Source organism: Choloepus didactylus, chromosome 9, assembly GCF_015220235.1.
Source record: "Choloepus didactylus isolate mChoDid1 chromosome 9, mChoDid1.pri, whole genome shotgun sequence".
In the NCBI taxonomy this organism is placed as follows: domain Eukaryota; kingdom Metazoa; phylum Chordata; class Mammalia; order Pilosa; family Megalonychidae; genus Choloepus; species Choloepus didactylus.
The window spans coordinates 58,758,745-58,779,013 of NC_051315.1; the positions used below are offsets into that span (position 1 = coordinate 58,758,745).

The 20,269-nt window shown below is 34.6% G+C and overlaps 3 protein-coding genes across 6 annotated transcripts in view; 1 reads left to right on the plus strand and 2 right to left on the minus strand.

The window, feature by feature from the left end:
- The window catches only part of PPIG (peptidylprolyl isomerase G), a 95,148-nt gene extending 89,340 nt beyond the window's left edge, over positions 1 to 5,808 (plus strand). For 3 of the 4 annotated variants that reach the window (XM_037850516.1, XM_037850518.1, XM_037850519.1), the window contains exon 15: positions 149 to 5,808. In XM_037850516.1, the coding sequence (XP_037706444.1) occupies positions 149 to 1,253 (1,105 nt within the window). In that variant the 3' untranslated portion in view covers positions 1,254 to 5,808. The remainder of the gene's footprint in view (positions 1 to 148) is intronic. The other variant, XM_037850520.1, reaches the window with a different exon arrangement.
- A 6,702-nt stretch (positions 5,809 to 12,510) lies between these two features.
- CCDC173 (coiled-coil domain containing 173) overlaps positions 12,511 to 20,269 on the minus strand; it is a 68,227-nt gene continuing 60,468 nt past the window's right edge. The window contains exon 9 of the mRNA XM_037849454.1: positions 12,511 to 13,061. Within this exon, the coding sequence (XP_037705382.1) occupies positions 12,717 to 13,061 (345 nt within the window). The 3' untranslated portion in view covers positions 12,511 to 12,716. The remainder of the gene's footprint in view (positions 13,062 to 20,269) is intronic.
- LOC119544217 (40S ribosomal protein S24-like) lies at positions 14,884 to 15,318 on the minus strand. Its single transcript, XM_037849456.1, has one exon. The coding sequence runs from the start codon at positions 15,282 to 15,284 to the stop codon at positions 15,021 to 15,023; it is 264 nt and encodes an 87-aa protein (XP_037705384.1). The 5' UTR covers positions 15,285 to 15,318; the 3' UTR covers positions 14,884 to 15,020.

Genomic DNA, 20,269 nt, shown 5'->3' on the forward strand with positions numbered 1-20,269 from the left:
TTTTTACTATTGTGCATAAAGTTATTTTACTAACAGCCATTTTAATTGTTTCTGAATACCTTAAGAAAAATTTAATAGTGTTTTCAAAATGGACACCATTCTCTTCCTAATAAAATTTTCTAACATCTTTATTTTTCTTATTTTTTAGGAGTGAGTTAAATGAAATAACAGAAAATCAAAGAAGCCCAGTTAGAGTAAAAGAGAGAAAAATAACTGATCACAGGCATGTATCAGAAAGTCCCAACAGAAAAAGCGAAAAGGAAAAGAAAGTTAAAGACCATAAATCTAACAGCAAAGACAGAGATATCAGCAGAAATTCAGATAAAGATGATAAATATAATAAAAACAAAGTGAAGAAAAGGACCAAATCTAAAAGTAGGAGTAAGAGCAAAGAGAAATCAAAGAGTAAGGAAAGAGATTCAAAGCATAGTAGACATGAAGAAAAGAGGATGAGGTCAAGAAGTAAAGAAAGAGATCATGAGAATGTTAAAGAAAAAGAAAAGCAGTCTGATTCTAAAGGGAAAGATCAGGAAAGGAGTAGGAGTAAAGAGAAATCTAAACAGGGTGAATCAAAAAGTAATGAGCATGATCATAATAAAAGTAAGGATAAGGATAGACATGCACAGTCTAGGAGTAGAGAACGTGCTATAACTAAAGGCAAACACAGTTACAACAGTAGAACAAGGGAACGAAGCAGAAGTAGGGACAGGAGCAGAAGAGTGCGATCTAGAAGCCAAGACCGGGATCGCAGCCGAAGCAAAGAGTACCACAGGTACAGAGACCGGGAGTACAGGAGAAGAGGAAGGTCACGGAGCAGAGAGAGAAGAGCAACACCAGGAAGATCAAGAAGTAAAGATCGGAGAAGAAGGAGGAGAGATTCACGGAGCTCAGAGAGAGAAGAAAGTCAAGGCAGAAACAAAGAAAAATATAGAAACCAAGAAAGTAAGAGTTCACACAGAAAAGAAAATTCTGAGGGTGAGAAAAGAATGTACTCTAAAAATCGTGATCATAATAGCTCAAGTAATAACAGGGAAAAAAAGGCTGATAGAGATCAAAGTCCATTCTCAAAAATAAAACAAAGCAGTAAGGACAGTGACACATTGAAAAATAAGGAGGATGAGAAGACTAGATCCTCAGTGGAAAAAGAAATAAACCAAATATCAAAGAGTCAAGAAAATGACCACGTACATGATAAAAATAAAAAATTTGATCATGAATCTAGCCCTGGCACAGATGAAGACAAAAGTGGATGAGTGAGTTATATAAACTTATTTCCATTCTGTCTCAAATTTTAAGTTTTAGAGACTTGCTGATGAATCTCCTTTATATTGTTTCCTCTTTTTGTTGTTTTGGGTTGTTTAATGTTTGTCTTTTTTTTTTTTTTTTTCTTTTTTTTTAATGTGGACTTCACTGAGTTGATCTTTTGATAATCTGCAACCTGAATAATTTGTACTGCTGAAGTTTTAATAAAATTGAAATGAGAAAAACCCTTTGGTGTAATACTGTGTGCTGTATTTAATATTTCATATGTGCATTTTTGTGTTGAAACAATCAGCCAATAGCAAATGTGCTATACTATACTGTAAATTGTTTGATCAACCACATGGAAACAAGCATAGCTGAATTGTTGTAATACATTGCTACAAAAGCTTGCGTTTCTTTAACAATTAAAGTAATTTTAAAAGCCACCAGGTAGAAGATATCTTGTATAGATTTTCTGATTGCATCTATAATAGAGGCTTGTAGCAGTGGCTTTTAATTACCCAGAAGCAGGATCCTAATAACTTGAGATCTTAAAGCATCAGTTTTGATATTATAGGAATTTGTGCTTTAAAAATAGTTATTTATACTGCATATCTGATTCTTTGTAGTTCAAGCCATAGCTTATTTCATGTTAATGTTTTCCCTGTCCAGTTTTGTTTTACTTAACTGTCTATAAAAATAGAAGTATTTTTTTTCAGTTGATGTACTGATTGAGCTTGACTTGCTGTTACACAGCACTTGACAGGTACTATACGTTAGAAAAATCATATTTTAATTCTCAATTCTGTGTTGCTTTTGGTCTGAACAGTTGAAATTGTTACTTTTGGGGAACATTGTTTATTATTATTACCCTTTTCTAAAACTTAAAGAAAATACTATCACTAAAACATACCACTTGTGCAGGTCCTTAAGCTAGACTTTAAAAATTATTAGTATTGACTTACTAACTTCCAAGATTTCTCTTTTTGGCCACCAAATTGTAATAGAGTTGAGTGTTAACTCTGCATGTTTTCTTGTGTTTTAAGTTGAAGTGACTTCTCTAACTCATAGCTGTGAGTTTTAATGGCAGGAAAATGCATCTTTTTAATGTATGTATCATGATAGGCTATAGCATGTTTATTGACACTGGTTTCTCTTCAGGTGGCTTTAAACCATTACTGTTAACATTGTTTTAACTTGGCATGTATAGTATTGCCACATAGATAGTAGAAAGCTGCAAACTTTAATTAAGATAACCAAAAGTCCACCAAGTTTTGTGTTGTATTCTGCTGTTTTGTGCCTTTTATCCTGTAATTTCCCTTCTAAATAAAACATTGAATATCCAACAAACACAAAACCTGCCTCATTTGAAAATAAATTTCAAAATTCAAATTGATAGGAGCCTTTAGAAAGTTTTGTACTTTAGTATTTGTCAATATACTGTCAACTCTTATTACCAAGGTAGCTTCTTGGTACATGTAGTAGTATTCAGTGCTATTTGTACTGAATAAAGCAGTGCTTAACAGAATACTTGTCATTATTGATGAATACAGTAATGATACATTTAGCATTATGGTAGGTGTTTACAGAATGAATAGGATAATGCCAAGATTGGTTGGAATATCCTGAAACAAATAACTACAGTAGATTCTTCCCAGTTTTTTTTCCTGATCATAAAAGTAATAGATTCTTATTATAATGTAGGGTGATTGATTCCTTAGGGACTTTGACCACAACCCCATGTTAGCGAATAATGGAGTCTGAGTGCCCAAGCTATATAATCAGTAACATATTTTAACTAGTTATTGTTTGTCTTAAATTCAGTAAATTGCATATTTTAAATCTTTGGTGTAAACTGAGTTTCAAGAACGGTGCTATTTTAAGAAAGGATTTGTAATAACAGTTAAAGTTTTTAAAAAGTCCATGCTAACTAAAAACATTTCTTTGTTGTCTGATTCTAGAGCTTTAACTACCAAGAATTACAGGCAAGTACTTTTCAAATCCAAGAGTTTTGAAAGGTAACCATAGGGGGAAATATTTAGTGATTTCTATAAGCAGTATTCTCTGTTTTGGTTATCAAAAGAGTAACACTATGCTCAGCATTATTTATAGGCCTTTTTTTAAGCTTTCTTAACTATTATAATAGCAAGATGTGGTAAAGGAATTAAGGTGAGAGGTGACAATCAACTAGATTTTATTTTCAGAACATAAGGAATGTTTAAAAAATTAAATGTACTTCACCTCTGTCCTTGCATCTGAATAGAACATGGCTTACATGGTCCTTTCATTATATCTTTATATTTTACTTTGAACATACTCTGTTTTCCTGAAAGTCAGGTGTTTAATTCTTTCCTGTCAAGTTGATTTCATAGGTCTTTATGTTTGAGCTTAGAGTTTACTTCAAAGTGTCTTTGACTTAATATCTTTAAAATTTAAATTCATTTTTATTGTTTGGCAATATCTGAGCAAATTCTTTTCAATATATAGAATTTTCATGATTGTTATTTTGTGTGAATTATTTTCCTGAATAAACTTTGTGCCACAGAAATTGATGATACAGAGAGATTAAGTATCAACAAAATGAGCAGTGGAGAAGCTACTGGGTTCCTTTAAAACATTTTTATTAATTACTTTTTAGTAAACTACTTATTAAATTAATTTATAGTGAATTACTTTTTAAGATAATTTATAGTAATTTACAGTTCATAGAGCAATATAGTTTAAGTTTTTCAATGGAAGCCCTCATAGAAATTGTAAAGAATTAGTATGATAAGTCTATCTTTACACAGGTGTGATATTGGCTTTGCTGAATGGCCTTTGATTCTTGTGCCCAATGGAAGGTATGAAAAATATTTTATATTATGGGCCAGCCCACATTTGGTTTCTGGTATTTTGGGTATAAGTTAATGTATGTTTTTTAGTAGTTCTATGTTCTTAACTTCCAGGTAGTAAGATTTTTCATTGCACTTGAAATTTCTTATAATAAATTCTATTGAAATTTGTTTAGTTTGCCTTAGTCAGAAGGTACTTTATACAGCTGACTGCTGTAAAGAACATTAAAATGGATATTTTTTCTATCTCCTTTTGGTCCTGTTTCTTTGTTGTAATTATACAGTTTCAGATTCATACTTCTACAGTTGAATAAACTTTCCAAGGATTGTTTTGAAAAAATATGTTCTGTTACAAATACTTATTATAAAAATTAATATCTAAAAATAAGCCCCAGAAAGCCCAGCATTGGCTGGCATACCTACCCATAGTGGGCTTCCCGACTGCCTTTAGGTAAATGCAAACTCTGTGGTCTGTGGTGTGACCCAAGAAGAAAATAAAGGGGAAAAATGAGTAAGAAAATTCTATCAATAAGATTGGAGAAGGGTGTCATTGGGGGTTCTTGTTTATTTTTGTGCAAAGGGGAGTGGTGGGGTTGAATTTGTGTTCCTTCTTTTTTTAAACAAATTCCCTATGTTCCCAAAAGCACATGCTGTATATTTTCTTCCCTTTTTGTGTGTTTATAGTATTTTGAAAGACTGATAAATGAACTGGTTATTTGTACATGGGAATGTTAAAGGTTCTGTGACTGCTTTCTTTGTGGAAAGGAAACATAAATGAAGTTAATGCACTTCCTTTTCCTAGCTCAAAAGTCACTGTGATGTATATTTTTTTAATGAAATTTAGAAATAAAACTATTGTCTTCTCAATCCTAAAATTAGTTTCAAAATGCTGCTTCTCTTATCATTAGTCTAGTAACTGTTGAACTGTTTTTTGCAAACTGCATTTTACAAAATTTAGACTTGGAAAACTGTGTATTAACTTTTATAGTTAAACATTGTATTAAATAAAACTGCTATAATAATCAGTTTGTTTTTTTGTATTTTTTAAATTGTCATATTAGTTATTCAACCTTTATTTTTATTAGAAGCCAAAAAATGAAGATAAATCAACTAAAATATCCTTTTGTCTTAGCCATGGGGGTATAGGGTTATTTGTATTATGACAAAACTGAACAAGAGTTTTACAGTACCCTGCTTCTGTAGGAATTTAGCCAGCAGTTACACTTTGTAGACGAAGGTTTGCCGATAAGTTACAGATCAATTGTTTATTTGTAATGCTTCAAATTGCTTTGTATCTTTTACCTCGGCAAACTTTTAAGGTTAAACTTGGAATTTGCATTACCATGTACTGGAATGCTATGATTTGCTTTTTAGTTTCTTCAGATTTCTCAGCTCTGATAACACTAATATATCCTGTGCCTACCAGTTTTAGTATAACACTTATTGTAAAACCATAGAAATGTTAATCAGCTTTACAAAACAGATTGGTCTAGTTTGGGTTTGGCTTTGTTTTTACGTAAATTACATATATTTAGAGAAAATGTCTTGTTAACTTGAGAGTAAGTCACTAAATATATATGCTGGGTAAAAACATTCTGACCACTCAGTGGTCTGTATGTGCTAACAGGTGACTATTAATAAATTCTCAGATTCTGGATTCTTTAAATGCCTTAGCCAGGAGAATATGTAAAATGTGAGTGCTTCCCATGGTCTGTGCAAATTGAGTATTAAAATACTTTTAGCATCAGTTTGTTTTTTCTGTTTTCACGGCTTTCAAGGTTTCATTCCTGAACATATTTCCAAACCTAATATTGTATTTATTGTTAAAGTATTGGTCCATAATTTTTATGTCTTTTTCCCCCCTCAAAGTCCTCTTAATATCCAAGGGGTCTTGATTCCAGTTTGCATCTTTGTCACAGGTTTTTAGCTGTGGGTTTCTTCTATCAGATTAGATAAGAACAGTTGTATTTCCTCTGCTGTGAATATGTTTTACCACCCAGTTCTTTTCTCCAACTTGTTTCATGTTAAATTGTGATCCTTTACTTGCCTAAATTGATTGTAAAACCAATTTGTGTAATTAACCATTTTGTAGAAACAGAGTTCCTGTTTTGTAATGGGAAAATGGTTTATCCAAAGGAAGTAACTACCCTTAAATAGCAACTCTTAAAACTGAATTTAAAGGAAAAGGCATATGACAGAGGTTCACAAACTGCCTTGGTAACACTGTGCCCTTCCATCTCAGGAGTTTTTATATGGCATCCCTGCACCAAAAGAAATACCTAATGGTTCTGTTTATTAAATACTTCCATTTGAAAAAAAAAAAAAAATTGTTTTCATTCTTAAATAGCGACAACTAATTAATGATGGGATGTGTGCAACTGTTGGCCTTGCACAACCTCTCAAACTTTGCAGTCAGATTGGACACCACTACTCTTCCTGTTCTACATTGATTTTGTGTTTTGTCCTGGCTGTGCTGAAAATCCAGCTTTACAAAGATAGGTCAACAAAAGGAATGGAGCATTTAATATGTTAGAATTGAACTACCTCAAGCTAGTAATAAAGCTCCCTGTAGATGTTGAATATCACTCCCTCAAATTTTTAAAATATCCTACCAGTTGTGACCTTGTGAGTTCACTTCATCACTCAGCACCTTGACACACGATTTGGGAATCAGTATATAGTGTTCTTTTTAATACTTCATGACAAGTCATGTTTATTCGATTTATTTTACAGCAGATTTTTTTTTTTTTAAACCTGAACCTCCAAGAATATGGCTCAGAGCCATGGCTGACCTCATAATCATCTGTGCTCTTTTAAAAGTACTGGTATACTAGTGCCCATCCTCATCCCATATGTACTGAATCAGTTTCTTTGGTATGAGAGAATCACTACCCAATGCAGTCTATTAAATGTAGAAGGAGTAAGAGGTACATGAGCTTAGAACACTAAAGTTAACTTTTTTTTTTTTTTTTTTTTTTAACAAATAAGACTCTGTGACCATGTAAATGCTTAAAAAAGTAAAGGAGCAGAAGAATGCAATTCATCAAAAGCCACTGAACCTGTAAAACTACATGTAGAATTTTTAATAATTTTTATATATTGTTATTTGCTCATGTCTAGTGAAAGTTAGTCTACAAAATAAACCACACGTGTTAAGTTGCATTCAGTAATATTGAGTAATATTGGTAGTGTTATTTGAAACTAGTATTTATGTATTCAAGAATAAAGCAATAAGTATGTGAATTTCTGCTGAAGAGAAGAGAAATAATTGCTGCTTTAACTTGATTTGGAAAAATTAGTTTGAACTCATTTTTCTCTTTCTCAAAATACGTATTTCCTAGCTCTCCCACTGAAAAAGCATAGAAACAGTTTAACCCAGTAGAAGTTAGAACTTAAAATGCACAGATTGTGGTCTCCAGAATACATTTCCCAATAAATTCAGGTATACAGCAGGAGATGAGACTTGTGGGACATGTACCTAAAGCAAGGAATCTGGTGTCATGTCTAAATCATACAGGAACCAGTTGGATTGCCATAATAAAAAAGACAATGATGTGCAGAAATTGGAAACTTTATACATTGCTGATGAAAATGTAAAATGGTACCTTGGAAAAGTTTGACAGTTCCTCAAAATGTTAAATGTGGACTTACCATATGATAGTAATTTCACCCCTAGTTACATAAGAGAAATGAAAACAGATCTCAAGAACTTATACACAAATGATAGTGGTAACTATTAATAGTAATAGCCAATAAGAACAATCCAAATGTCCATCAGAGTGGATAAATAAAATGTATAGCCATAGGAATTTTTATTGGACAATAAAAAGGAATGAAGTACTGATGCATGCTACAACAGGATGAACCTTGACATTTTGTGAAGTGAAAAAAGTCAGTCATAAAAGATGACATTGTTTGATTCCATTTATAGGAAATGTCCAGAATAGCGAAATCTATAGAGACAAAGTAGATTATTGATTGCCAAGAATAGGGGGACTGGGGAAAAATGGGGAGTGACTGCTAATGGGTACACGATTTCTTTCTGGGGTGGTGTTCTAAATGTTCTAAAATTGTGATCGTTGTACAACTGAATATACTAAAAATTGAGTTGTACACTTTGAGTGAATTCTGTGGTATGTGAATTATATCAAGCTGGGGTTTTTTTGTTGTTTTTTTAAAGACACAGGAGCCAACATGAAAGGTTTTCACTGGCCAAAAATGGGGGCAATATAAACATCAAAAAGATAGTGACTGCAATGGATTGATACATCATATATATGAAAACCCATGAATTAATAATTATTATATTCGAAGTGCTTATTTGTCACCTGTAGAGGTTGCTATGGTATCAACTTCTGAAAAATGGATCAATAATCTATCCTGCTTTCCCTCTACAAACTGTCTTGGGATAACCATATCCTAGAGAGGGAAAAGTTAAATTATGGAAGAATTCTAGGTAATGCATCAGAAATTGTAGATTTAGAAAATCAAAATTTTGCAACCTCTAGTGAAATAATCTAGGTAGTGATCATTAGTGGCTACTAAACCTATTAGGACAGAAGTTGTTGGGGAACTTGATAATGAATAGATCATGCTGAAAACATCTGAACCCACTGATCAAGTGAGACAACCAGACATGATGTGTCTCCTGATGTGATACACCATGTGTGAAGCATTCTGCAAGAACTTGAACCTGAAACTAATCAAGCCAATTTACAGGAAATATAGGGAATGTAAGAACAAATTAAAAACTACCACAAAGATACCAGCAAATCCACAAATTGGGAAATTCTGCAAGACAATGACCCAGTTTCTTCAGCCAATAAATGGCTTTAAAAAGAGTGAATGGTGTTAGATTAAACGAGATTTAAGAGACTTAAGAAAATTGTAACATATTGACCTTGTTGGGATCCTGATTTGAACAAATCAACTGAAAACATTTGAGACATACGGAGAGATTGAATAAGGATTAGATATTAGATGATATGAAGTAATTATTGATTTTATTGGATGCCATAAAGATGTCCTGTGGTTTCTTACATGTAAAATATTCTCTATCTTGATTCATTTTTTAACTTTATTTTAAAATACTTTCTAATTTACAGGACAATTACAAAAATAATACAAAATTGATACAGAGAACTCCAGCATATCTCTACACCCCCAGAGACCCAGAGCCACCAATTTTAACATTGTGCCATGTTTGTGGTATCATTCTGTCTAGGTGTCTGTCAACCTGTTTGCTGAACACTTGAGTGTAGGTTGTATACATCGTGCTTTTAAACATTTAATACTACCATGTACATTTTCTAAGAACAAAGATATCAGTTATGTAACCACTTTAAGTGCAGTTACCAAGTTCAAGAAATTTAACATTGATATAAGGCTTTCAGTCTATTTTCCCATTTTTTCCTATGTCCCAATAATGTCCCTTTGAGCCCTTTTCCCTTCTTTGCTAGATCCCATCTAGGGTCATGTATTGCATTTAATTGTCATTGTCTCTTCAGTTGGTCTTGAATTGTGGGAGTATATATACAACATAAACTTTCCCAAACTATATCCCACTCCCAAGCATAACATTCAGTGGGACTAACTATATTAACAATATTGTACCCTCAACAACCTCAATGAATAAAATGTTCCCATCTCCCAAAAACAAATCCTACATTCATTATGCATTTCCTATTCCCCCTCTTCCCCACTCTTAATTTCAACTGTGAGCTTCCATATTCTCCAAAATTTCCTTTATAGTTACTGTGGGACTTAATTTTAACTCCCTAAATCGATAACAATGTCATTTAGTTTGATACCAACTTAACTTCAATAGTATACACAAACTATATTACTATACCTCTCTGTCCATTCCGCCCCCCCTTATGTAGTTCTTACCACAAATATACTTATACAGTATGAGTCCAGAACCACTGATGATCATTACACTTTATGCAGTTTCCTTTTAGATCCTTTAGGAAGTATAAAGTGGAGTTACAATCAAAAACACAGTAGTGTTGGCATTTCTATTTACCATGTCATTGCCCTCACTAGAGATCTTTATTTATTCATGTGGCTTCAGTCTATGTCTATTATCCTTTCCTTTCAACCTGCAGAACCCTCTTTAGCATCTTGTGGGTGCTGATCTAGTGGTGATGAACTCCACCAGCTTTTATCTGGGAATGTCTTCATCTTTTCCTCATTTTTGAAGGACAGTTTTGGCTGGATATAGAATTCTTGGTTGACATTTTTTTTGCTTTCAGCACTGTAAATGTCATCCTCACTGCCTTGCCTCCATGGTTTCCTATTAGAAGTCTGCACTAATAACTAGCACAGTGAGGCTCCCTTGTATATGACATGTTTCTCTCTTGTGGCTTTCAGAATTCTCTTTTTATCTTGGGGATTTGCCCGTTTGATTGTAATATACCACAGCATGGATCTATTCGGGTTTATCCTGTTTGGAGTTTATAGAGCACCTTGAGCTGTGTAAATGCATGTTTCATTAAATTTTGGAAGTTTTTAGCCATTATTTCTTTGAATATTCTCTCTGCCCCTTTCTCTCTTTCTAGTCATTCTGGAATTCCTATAAGTGTATACTGGTATACTTCATGATGTCCACAGGTGTCTCAGGTTTTGTTCAGTTTTCTTCATTCTTTCTTTTCCTCAGACTAAATGATTTCAAATGTCTTCACTTTCTGCGATTCTTCTGCCTTCTACAATCTTCTTTAAACCCCTCTAGGGAATTTTTAATTTCTGTCATTGTGCTCTTGAGCTGTTTGGTTCCTATTCTTAATTTTCATCTCTATTGATATTCTCTTTCCATTCATCCGTTTTCCTGATTTCTGTTAGTTCATTATCCATATTTTCCATCAGCTCTTTGAGCATATTTAGGACCATTTTTAAAAAGTCTTTAGTCTGGTATGTTCCAGCTCTGCCTCATCAATGGTTTCTGATGCTTTGATCTTTGCCTGGGCCATTGCTTCCTGTTTCTTTGTATGTTTGTAACCTTTTGTTGAAACCTGGACATTTTAGTATTTTAATATGCTATCACTGGAATTTAAATTCTGAGGTGTCTGTCCCTTAAGCTGTATCCACCTAATGATATGACAGAGATTTCCTTGAATGCTAGGAGCTAACTGAAAAAGAAAAAAGGAAAACAAAACACCTTTCCCAGTCCTAGCAAATTGACCTGTGTGAGTGCCCTCCTTCAGGGCTTATCCATACAGTGAGTTTGGAGAATAGTTTCAGGCCAAAACATAGGGTTCTCCCTGATCTTTTCTGCATATGTGTCTTGTTTTGGGCATGTATATGAGGCCCTGGAAATTCCTCTATTTATGTGGATATACATGTTCCCCCTTTCCTAGGAAACAATTTCCCATTGGTCCCAGGCACTGCATTATATATCTTATAGCCAATAATATTTTGCCCCAGGCACCACAATTTGACTGCTCTCCTACACCATTCTGTGATAGAGCTTGATGAGTCACCTCCTACACACAGGTTTAGATCTGTGTAGCAAAATCCCTCAGACTATCACCAGACAGATTGGGCCACACATACATGCTCTCAGTATGTCCACAAGGGCTCCTGTGCTCCCTCCAGAACTGGGACCAGGGATCCACTTTCGGAGAGCTAGGGAAAGGTACAGGAGGGGCCAGCCAGGGCACCACAAGATCCTACTGCTTTTAAGTAGGTTTTTTTCTTGCTTCTGTTCTTGCCCTGTTGTGTTTAATCCTTTTTAATTCTTTTCTGGAGCTTCAATAAAGATGTTTCTGCCACTTCTTGCTGGCTCTTCAAAATATGTTTGGAAACAATGTGGAGAAATGGAACTTTTCTGCATTGCTGGTGGGAATGTAAAATGGTTCTGCCACTGTGAAAAATAGTTTGACAGTTCACCAGTAACTTAAACATAGAATTTCTACATGACCCAGCAAATCCCACTCCTAATACACCAAATAATTAAAAACAGGTATTAACACAAAAATTTGTATATAAATGTTCATAGCAGCCCTATTTACAACAGTCAAAAGGTAGAAACAACTGAAATGTTCAACTGATGAATGGATTTAAAAAAAAGTGGTATATCCACACAATGGAATATTACTCAGCCATAAAAATGAAGTACTGATACATGCTACAACATGGATGAACATTGAAAACGTAAGTGAGAGAAACCAGACACAATTACATATTGTATGATTCTATTTATATGAAAAGTCTAGAATAGATAAATCCATAGAGACAACATGCAGATTAAAGATTGCCAGGTTTGGGGGAGGGAAAATGAGTAGTGATTGCTTGCAGATGATAAAAAAGTTCTGAAAGTAGATATTGATGATAGCTGTACAACATTGTGAATCTACTTAATGCCACTAAATTGTACACTTAAAAATGGTTAAAATGGTAAATCGTACATTATGCATATTTTACAATAAAAATAAGAATTTGAATGAATTAATGTGGGGTTTTATATACACAATGGAAATATTGTGAAGAACCAATTAAATCAGACATAAATTTACTTACTTGAAGAGCACCTTTATTAATAGGAATTATAGGCATATAATTCATTTACATTTGTAGCTCATATTTGCTACAACTTTGCTTTCTCAGTCTTAAAATTTTTAAATAAAATCTTAAAATAAAAATTTTCTACCAAGTAAAACCTAGCCGCCTTTTAGACTTTTGAAAATTCTTACATTGTGATCCATGAGAGTTATAAAAAGGGAGCTGGACTCCAGTGATATCATTTGTCTGATAGCTGGGTCTTACACCACCTCTGTCCACAAAAACTGGTCCATGTCCACCTCCAGGTCCTTCCTGTGCAGCTTTTACAAGAGGATAAATATATTTATTTGTTGACTGGGACTCAGCTTCAATTACTTCTCTTGCATAAGCCTGAAATTCTTTCTCCTTTTCAACTGCAAGAGCTTCGGTAAGTCTACAATAATCTATTTCTGCTTGTTTTGCTTCTTTTGCATTAAACTGATTTTTGGCCTGTTTAGGAAAGAAAGGAAATACAATTTTAATACTGGTTAACAAGATCAATTTTTTAAAATATATGTAGCATTTGAAATTGTAGGTATAATTTTCTAAACTCATTGATATTTTACAAAACCTATTTGACAACTATATTCTATAATTTATTTCAGAAACTGTCCCATCCCATACTTCTCAGAATAGTACCATGCTCAAAGTAGTGGCTCAATGAAACCTACCTTAATAGTCTTCAGTAATGCATCTTTAAATAATACAGGGAAATAGTTAAAAGTTTCAGTTAGATAAAATCAAATAACTCAAGTTAGAATCCTGTTTATACCATTTATAAGATGTGAACTTCAATTGGTGTAGAAGATATACCAATCATTGTTCCCCACACATCCACCATTCTTAAGACTCACTCAACCCCACAGTCCCTGGGTCAGTCCAGTATGTCATATAAACCAGCCACATAAGATTAAATCAGTAGTGAATATCTGAAGTAAATTAAATCCATTACATACTCTTTCTCCCAAAGAATTTGAAGTTGGAACAATGAGTAACATTTACCAATGCACAAGTTAACAAAGAGCTGGATGGAAAAAGAAGTTAGGCAATCTACCAAAAGCCAATTTATCAAAATTTTACAAAAATTTGTTTCTATTAACTGTTGATATTTATTTTTTAAATGTTTCTTTTAGTTGTTTATGCTAATTTACAATGGATGAGGTGATTTTAACAGCTTAAGATTTCTATGAAGTTTTGGTTGACTTTTCATTTTATGTTCATAGTAGCATTTTTTAAAATGAACGTTAATTTTAGAGCAGTTTTAAGTTTACAGAAACTTCCCTATACTCTTTTTTCTTTCTCTTTTTTAATTAGAGAGGTTGTGGCTTTATAGAAAAATCATGCATGAAATACAAAGTTCCCATATACCACCCTATTATTAACACCTTGTATTAGTGTGGTACATTTGTTACAATTCACAAAAGAACATTTTTATAATTGTACTATTAACTAGAGTGTGTTTTTTACAATAGGATTCAATGCTTATGTATTTTTAAGATTTCAATTCTAGTAACATATATACAACCTAAAATTTCTCCTTTTAACCACATTCACATATAAAATTCAGTGCTGTTAATTACATTCACAATGTTGTGCTACCATTACCACTATCCATTAACAAAACTTTACAATCAACATAAATAGAAACTCGCTACAATTTAAGCATTAACTTCCCATTCCCCATCCCTACCCTGGCCCCTGACACCACATATTCTAAACTCTGAGTTTGCTTATACAATTTATTTCGTATCAGTGAGATCATACAATATCTTTCCTTTTATGTCTGGTTTATTTCACTCAATATGATGTCTTGAAGTTTCATCCATGTTGTTCCATGTATCAGAACTTCATTCCTTTTTTTTTTTTTTTTTTTTCAATTTTGACATCCTGTTTACTTCAGGATAAATGATGGAAATGTGTTCTAGAAATTTTAATTCCCACTGTGATCAGCAGACAATTTAAGTAACAATAAGTTGGGAGTCCAGAAGACCAAAAATGATTCAGATCTCTTTCAGAGACCGACCAAGTGCACACTGGTATGCACACAAGCCTGGCCTCGATGATCCCATGTTGCCAACGTTCTGCACCTGAGATCTTCATGCAGCTAAAGGAAGGACAAACACTCTCCCATCATTAGATTGAGTTTTCATGATGGAATGTTTAATGGGATAATGTGAACCCTGAGCATCAATCTAAATCTGTCATAACAGCAGAACTGATTTTGTAACACTTCCAGTAAACTTCAAATATATTTCAAACAACCAAACATATCAAAGTTTTTAGTTTTATTAATCCTCTGGTAAAATCTGCACAATCACGGATCAAGTCATTGAAGAGTCTTTACTTCTTCTTTTTGCCAGCACCAACATTGGCCTTTGCAGTCCCTCTGACTTTCTTCATTCTGTTCTTTCATTCCTTTTGCTGTTTTCTGGAGGTCTTTTCCTTCTCATACAGACCATGTCTTGCAAGTCTGTGTTTGGGTTCATTTTTCTTTGCATAATCCAAGGAGTCATAAATCATGCCAAAGCCAGTTGTCTTGCCACCACCAAAATGGGTTCTGAATCCAAATACAAAGATGACATCTGGTGTAGTCTTGTACATTTTGGCTAGTTTTTCCCGAATTTCTGTCTTAGGTACTGTTGCCTTTCCAGGGTGAAGAACATCGATGACCATTTGTTTCCGCTGAAGTAAGTCGGTTGGTCATGAATTTCCTGGTCCGGATGGTTACCCTGTCATTCATGATGGCCGGTGATCCTCAAGCAGCCAGAGAGGAAAAGCAGAACTTCATTCCTTTTTATGGCTGAATAATAAATAGTCCATTTTATGTATATAACACATTTTATTTTTTCATTCATCGGTTGATGGACACTTGGGTGGCTTCCATATTTTCACAAGAGTGGATAATGTCTCCATGAACACTGGTGTGCAAATATCTGTTTGGGTTCCTGCCTTCAAATCTTTTGGGTATATACCTAGAAGCGGGATTGCTGGGTTAAGTGGCAACCCTATACTTAACTCTCCACGGAACTGCCAAAATGCCTTCCACAGTGGCTGCACCATTTTACATTCGCCCCAATAAGGAATGAGTGTTTCTGTTTCTCCACATCCTTTCCAACACTTGCCATTTTCTGTTTTGTTTTGTTTTGTTTTGTTTTTCCAATAGTAGTCATTCTGGTGGGTGTGAAATGGTATCTCACTGTGGTTTAGATTGGCATTTCCCTAATAGCTAATGATGTTGAACATTCTTTCACGTGCTTTTGGGCATTTGCATATCCTCTTTGAAGAAATTTCTACGTAAGTCCTTTGCCCCATTTTTTAAAATACAGTTTTTTTGAGATATATTCACATACCCTATAATCATCCACAGTGTACAGTTATTCACAGTACCATCATATAGTTCTGCATTCATCACCAGAATCAATTTTTGAACCTTTCCTTACTTCAAAAAGAAAAAAAAAAAAAGTAAAAAAGAACACCTAAAACATTCCATTCCCCCCATACCACCCTACTTTTCATTTAATTTTTGTCCCGATTTTTCTAATCATCTGTCCATACACTGGATAAAGGGAGTGTGAGCAACAAGGTTTTCACAATCACACAGTCACACCATGTAAGCTACACAGTTATACAATCATCTTCAAGAATCAAGACTACTGGGTTGCAGTTCAACAGCTTCAGGTATTTCCCTCTAGCCATTCCAGCACTCTAAAACCTAAAAAGGGTTGTCTATATAGCACATAAGAATACCCTCCAGCAGAGTGACCTCTCAACTCCATTTGAGATCTCTCAGTCACTGAAACTTTATTTTGTTTCATTTTGGTTCCCCCTTTTGGTCAAGAAGATTTTCTCAATCCCACGATGCTGGGTCCACTTTGCCTATTTTTAAATCATATTGTCTTTTTATTGTTGAGTTGAAGGATTTCTTTATATATTCTGGATATCAAACCCTCATCAGACATGTGGTCTTTAAATATTTTCTTCCATTAAGTAGGTTGTCTTTTCATTTTCGTGAAGTCCTTTGTGCACAAGTTTCTTGATTTCCTCTTGAGATTGTTCATTACTAATGTAGAGTAACACCACTGATTTTCCATGTTGATCTTGTACCTCACCACTTTGCTGTATTTATTTAATAGTTATAGTGGCTTTGTTGTGGATTTTTCAGGATTTTCTATAATAGGATCATGTCATCTGCAAATAAGAAAGTTTTATTTCTTCCTTTCCAATTTGGTTGCCTTTTCTTTCTTTTTCTTTCCTAATTACTCTAGGTAGAACTTCCAGTACAATGCTGAATGACAGTTGTTGTGACAGTGGGCATCCTTGTCTTGTCCCAGATCTTAGAAGGAAAGCTTTCAGTCTTTTACCATTGAATATGATGTTAGCTGTGGGTTTTTCATATATGTCCTTTGAAGTTTCTCTCTATTCTTATTTTTCTAAGTGCTTTTATCAAGAAAGGATGCTGTATTTTATGAAATGCCTTTCTGCATTAAGAAAGACTATCATGTTTTTGTTTCCTTTCATCTTATTAATGTGCATTACCTTGATTGATTTTCTTATGTTGGGGCCACCCTTGCATACTTGGAATAAATCCCACTTGATTATGGTATATAATTATTTTTATGTGCTGTTGGATTTGATTTGCTGGTATTTTGTTGAGGATTTTTGCATCTATATTCATAAGAGAAATTAGCCTGTAATTTTCTTCATACTAGCATTTGAAGAAATGCTGAGTTTGTAAAAAAAATAATACTAATAAGGATCTTAGAGTGATTTCTGTCTACTTATGAATATACTTGATATTAAAATGTGTTCAAAATCAGTAACGAAAACTTGGAATAAACAGTCTCCCACATGTGGTATCCATCCACAATAAATTGAAATTTATAAGGAAATACAGCAACCATATGAATATGAACTAAAGTTTTATGCCTTACTGCCACAATTCAAAATTGTATTATTTGTTTTAGAATACAAGGAGTTTGAAGAAAAAAAAAAAGAAAGAAAATGACACAATAAGATTAGAGAAAATGTAAGAAAAGGCTAAAATGATATCATCAAAGGTAAAATGCTATCTTTTGGGATCCTAACAAGGAGCAGGATTTATGGGAAACTTATCCATTCAAATGTTTATATTAGAAATGAAGAATGGTGTACAATCAATGACATAAGCTTCTAAAGAAATTAAGAGTTAAGTAGAAAGAAAAATGTAATAAAGCTTAGAACAGAAATCAACAAAACAGGAAATGGACAAACAAAAGAGGAAAATAAATGCTCTTTGAAAAGAGCAATACAATTAATAAAGCTTTACTAGATTTGTCTTTCTTAAAATGACTCAGAAAGAAACAAATTAACCAATATTAGGAATGAAAAAGGGGACATCACCCCTACAGAATTTATAGACTTTAAATGGATAATAAAGGAATATCATGAAAACCTTTATGGAACAAATTTGACCACTTAGGTGAAATGGACAAATTCCTTGAAAAACACAAATCTTGAAAATGCCTCAGGAATAAACAGAAAACCTGAATAGCCACATGTCAAGTAAATAAATTGAATTAGTAATTTAAAAACTTTGCCCCACAGGAAAGTACAGGTCCACATGACTTCACTGGTGAATTCTATCAAACATTTCAGAAGCACTGATATCCAGGATGATCCAAGATGGCAGATTAGGAGAGACAGAGCAAAATAATTCTCCATGAAAAACACAAGATAAAAGGCAGAAAGTGCTCCAGAATACCAGTTCCAGTGTTGCACCACCTGGACGAGGTCTGCTAAATCCACAAGGACTGTGCACTTGGTGAAACTGAGAGTCTGCGCTCAGAAACGAGTGAGTGTGGTTGCTGGGGAAACAGCAGCCACGCCGCAGTTGGGAAAAACTGGGGGCTGGTGTTTGGAGATGGATTAGTTTAAAAATCCCAAGTGGCTGTGGATCCAGCAGTGAGAGCCACGCAGTCGAGTATGGTGGGGAGTGCCTTCCATGTCCTGGGCACCTGCCCCAGTATCTGGCGTGGACAATAGCCTTTCGCACACCAGCAGTTAATGTTTCTGGAGCTAGGAAGGTGGACATCTGCAGAAGAGGGAAATTACCACACCCCAGTCAGCCATCTTCTCAGTGGCCTGGGAATGCCCCTGTGCAGTGCCGTGGCTGAGAGCTTCCCTAGGAGAGTTTGCTCACCTGTGACATTGCACAGGTTTCCTTCTGTGGAGGCACGCGGAGGGCATGGCTTAAGTCCCAAGGGCCCTACACCAATCCCAGGGACTTGTGGGCCTGCGACCGAGAGAGACTGTGGGGAGTCTGAGCCAAAGAGTTGGGCTCATGCAACAGTTTTTAAGTCTCCAGAAATGGCTGGGAGATTTGACTTTTAAAGCCACCTTCCCTCCCTAACTGCACAGGGCATACCCTCCACCTTCAGGGCTGGCTGCACCAAATGCACATGGAAATCTGGTGCATTGATTGGACCCTCACAAGATTTGGACCCCCACTCACTGCACAGATGAAGTTGGGGAGAACGGGCTTTAGGGTAATAGGTGGCTTGGAGGCGCCATCTGCTAGTAAGTCAGAGAAAGTACACTCCACCAAGCTGTAGCTCTGACAAATAATAGATAATTGTTCAAAAAAGCCTGCATATCCTAAAAGAACTCTATCCAGATAAGCAAATGCCAAGAGGCCAAAAACAACAGAAAATTTTAAAGCACATGATGAAACCAGAAGATATAGATAACCCAAACACCCAAATCAAAAAATCAGAGAAGACACAGTACTTGGAGCAATTAATCAAAGAAGTAACCACAAACAACAACATAATGCCACAGGATATAAAGGACATGAAGAAGACCCTAGACGAGCATAAAGAAGAATTTGCAAGCATAAATAAAAAAAAAATAGACAAACCTATGGAAATAAAAGAAACTGTTGATCAAATTAAAAAGATTCTGGATACACACAGTATTAGATTAGGGGAAGCTGAGGAAAGAATAAGTGAACTTGAAGAGTGCAGAATGGAAATTGAAAGTACAAAAGAAAGAATGGAGAAAAAAATTGAAAAAATCTAAATAGATCTCAGGTATATGATGGACAACATAAAGTGCACAAATATAAGAATCATTGATGTTCCAGAAGGGGAAGAGAAGGGTAAAGGTCTAGGAAGAGTACTCAAAGAAATTGTTGGGGAAAACTTCCCAACCCTTCTAAACAACATAAATATGCAAATCATAGATGCTCAACAAACTTCAAACAGAATAAATCCAAATAAACCCACTCTGAGACATATTCTGATCAGATTGTCAAATGCTGAAGAGAAGGAGGAAGTTCTGAAAGCAGCAAGAGAGAAGCAATCCACCACATACAAGGGAAACAACATAAGACTAAGCCGTGATACTCAGCAGCCACCATGGAGATGAGAAGGCAGTGGTATGAAATATTTAAAATTTTGAAAGAGAAAAATTGCCAACCAAGAATTCTTTATCCAGCAAAGCTCTCCTTCAAATTTGAGGGAGAGCTTAAAATCTTCACAGACAAACAAATGCAGAGGGAATTTGCAAATAAGAGACCAGCCCTACTTGAGATACTAAAGAGAGCCCTACTAACAGAGAAACAAAGAAAGGAGGGAGAGGTATGGAGAAGAGTTCAGAACTAAAGAGATTTAGTAAGGGTA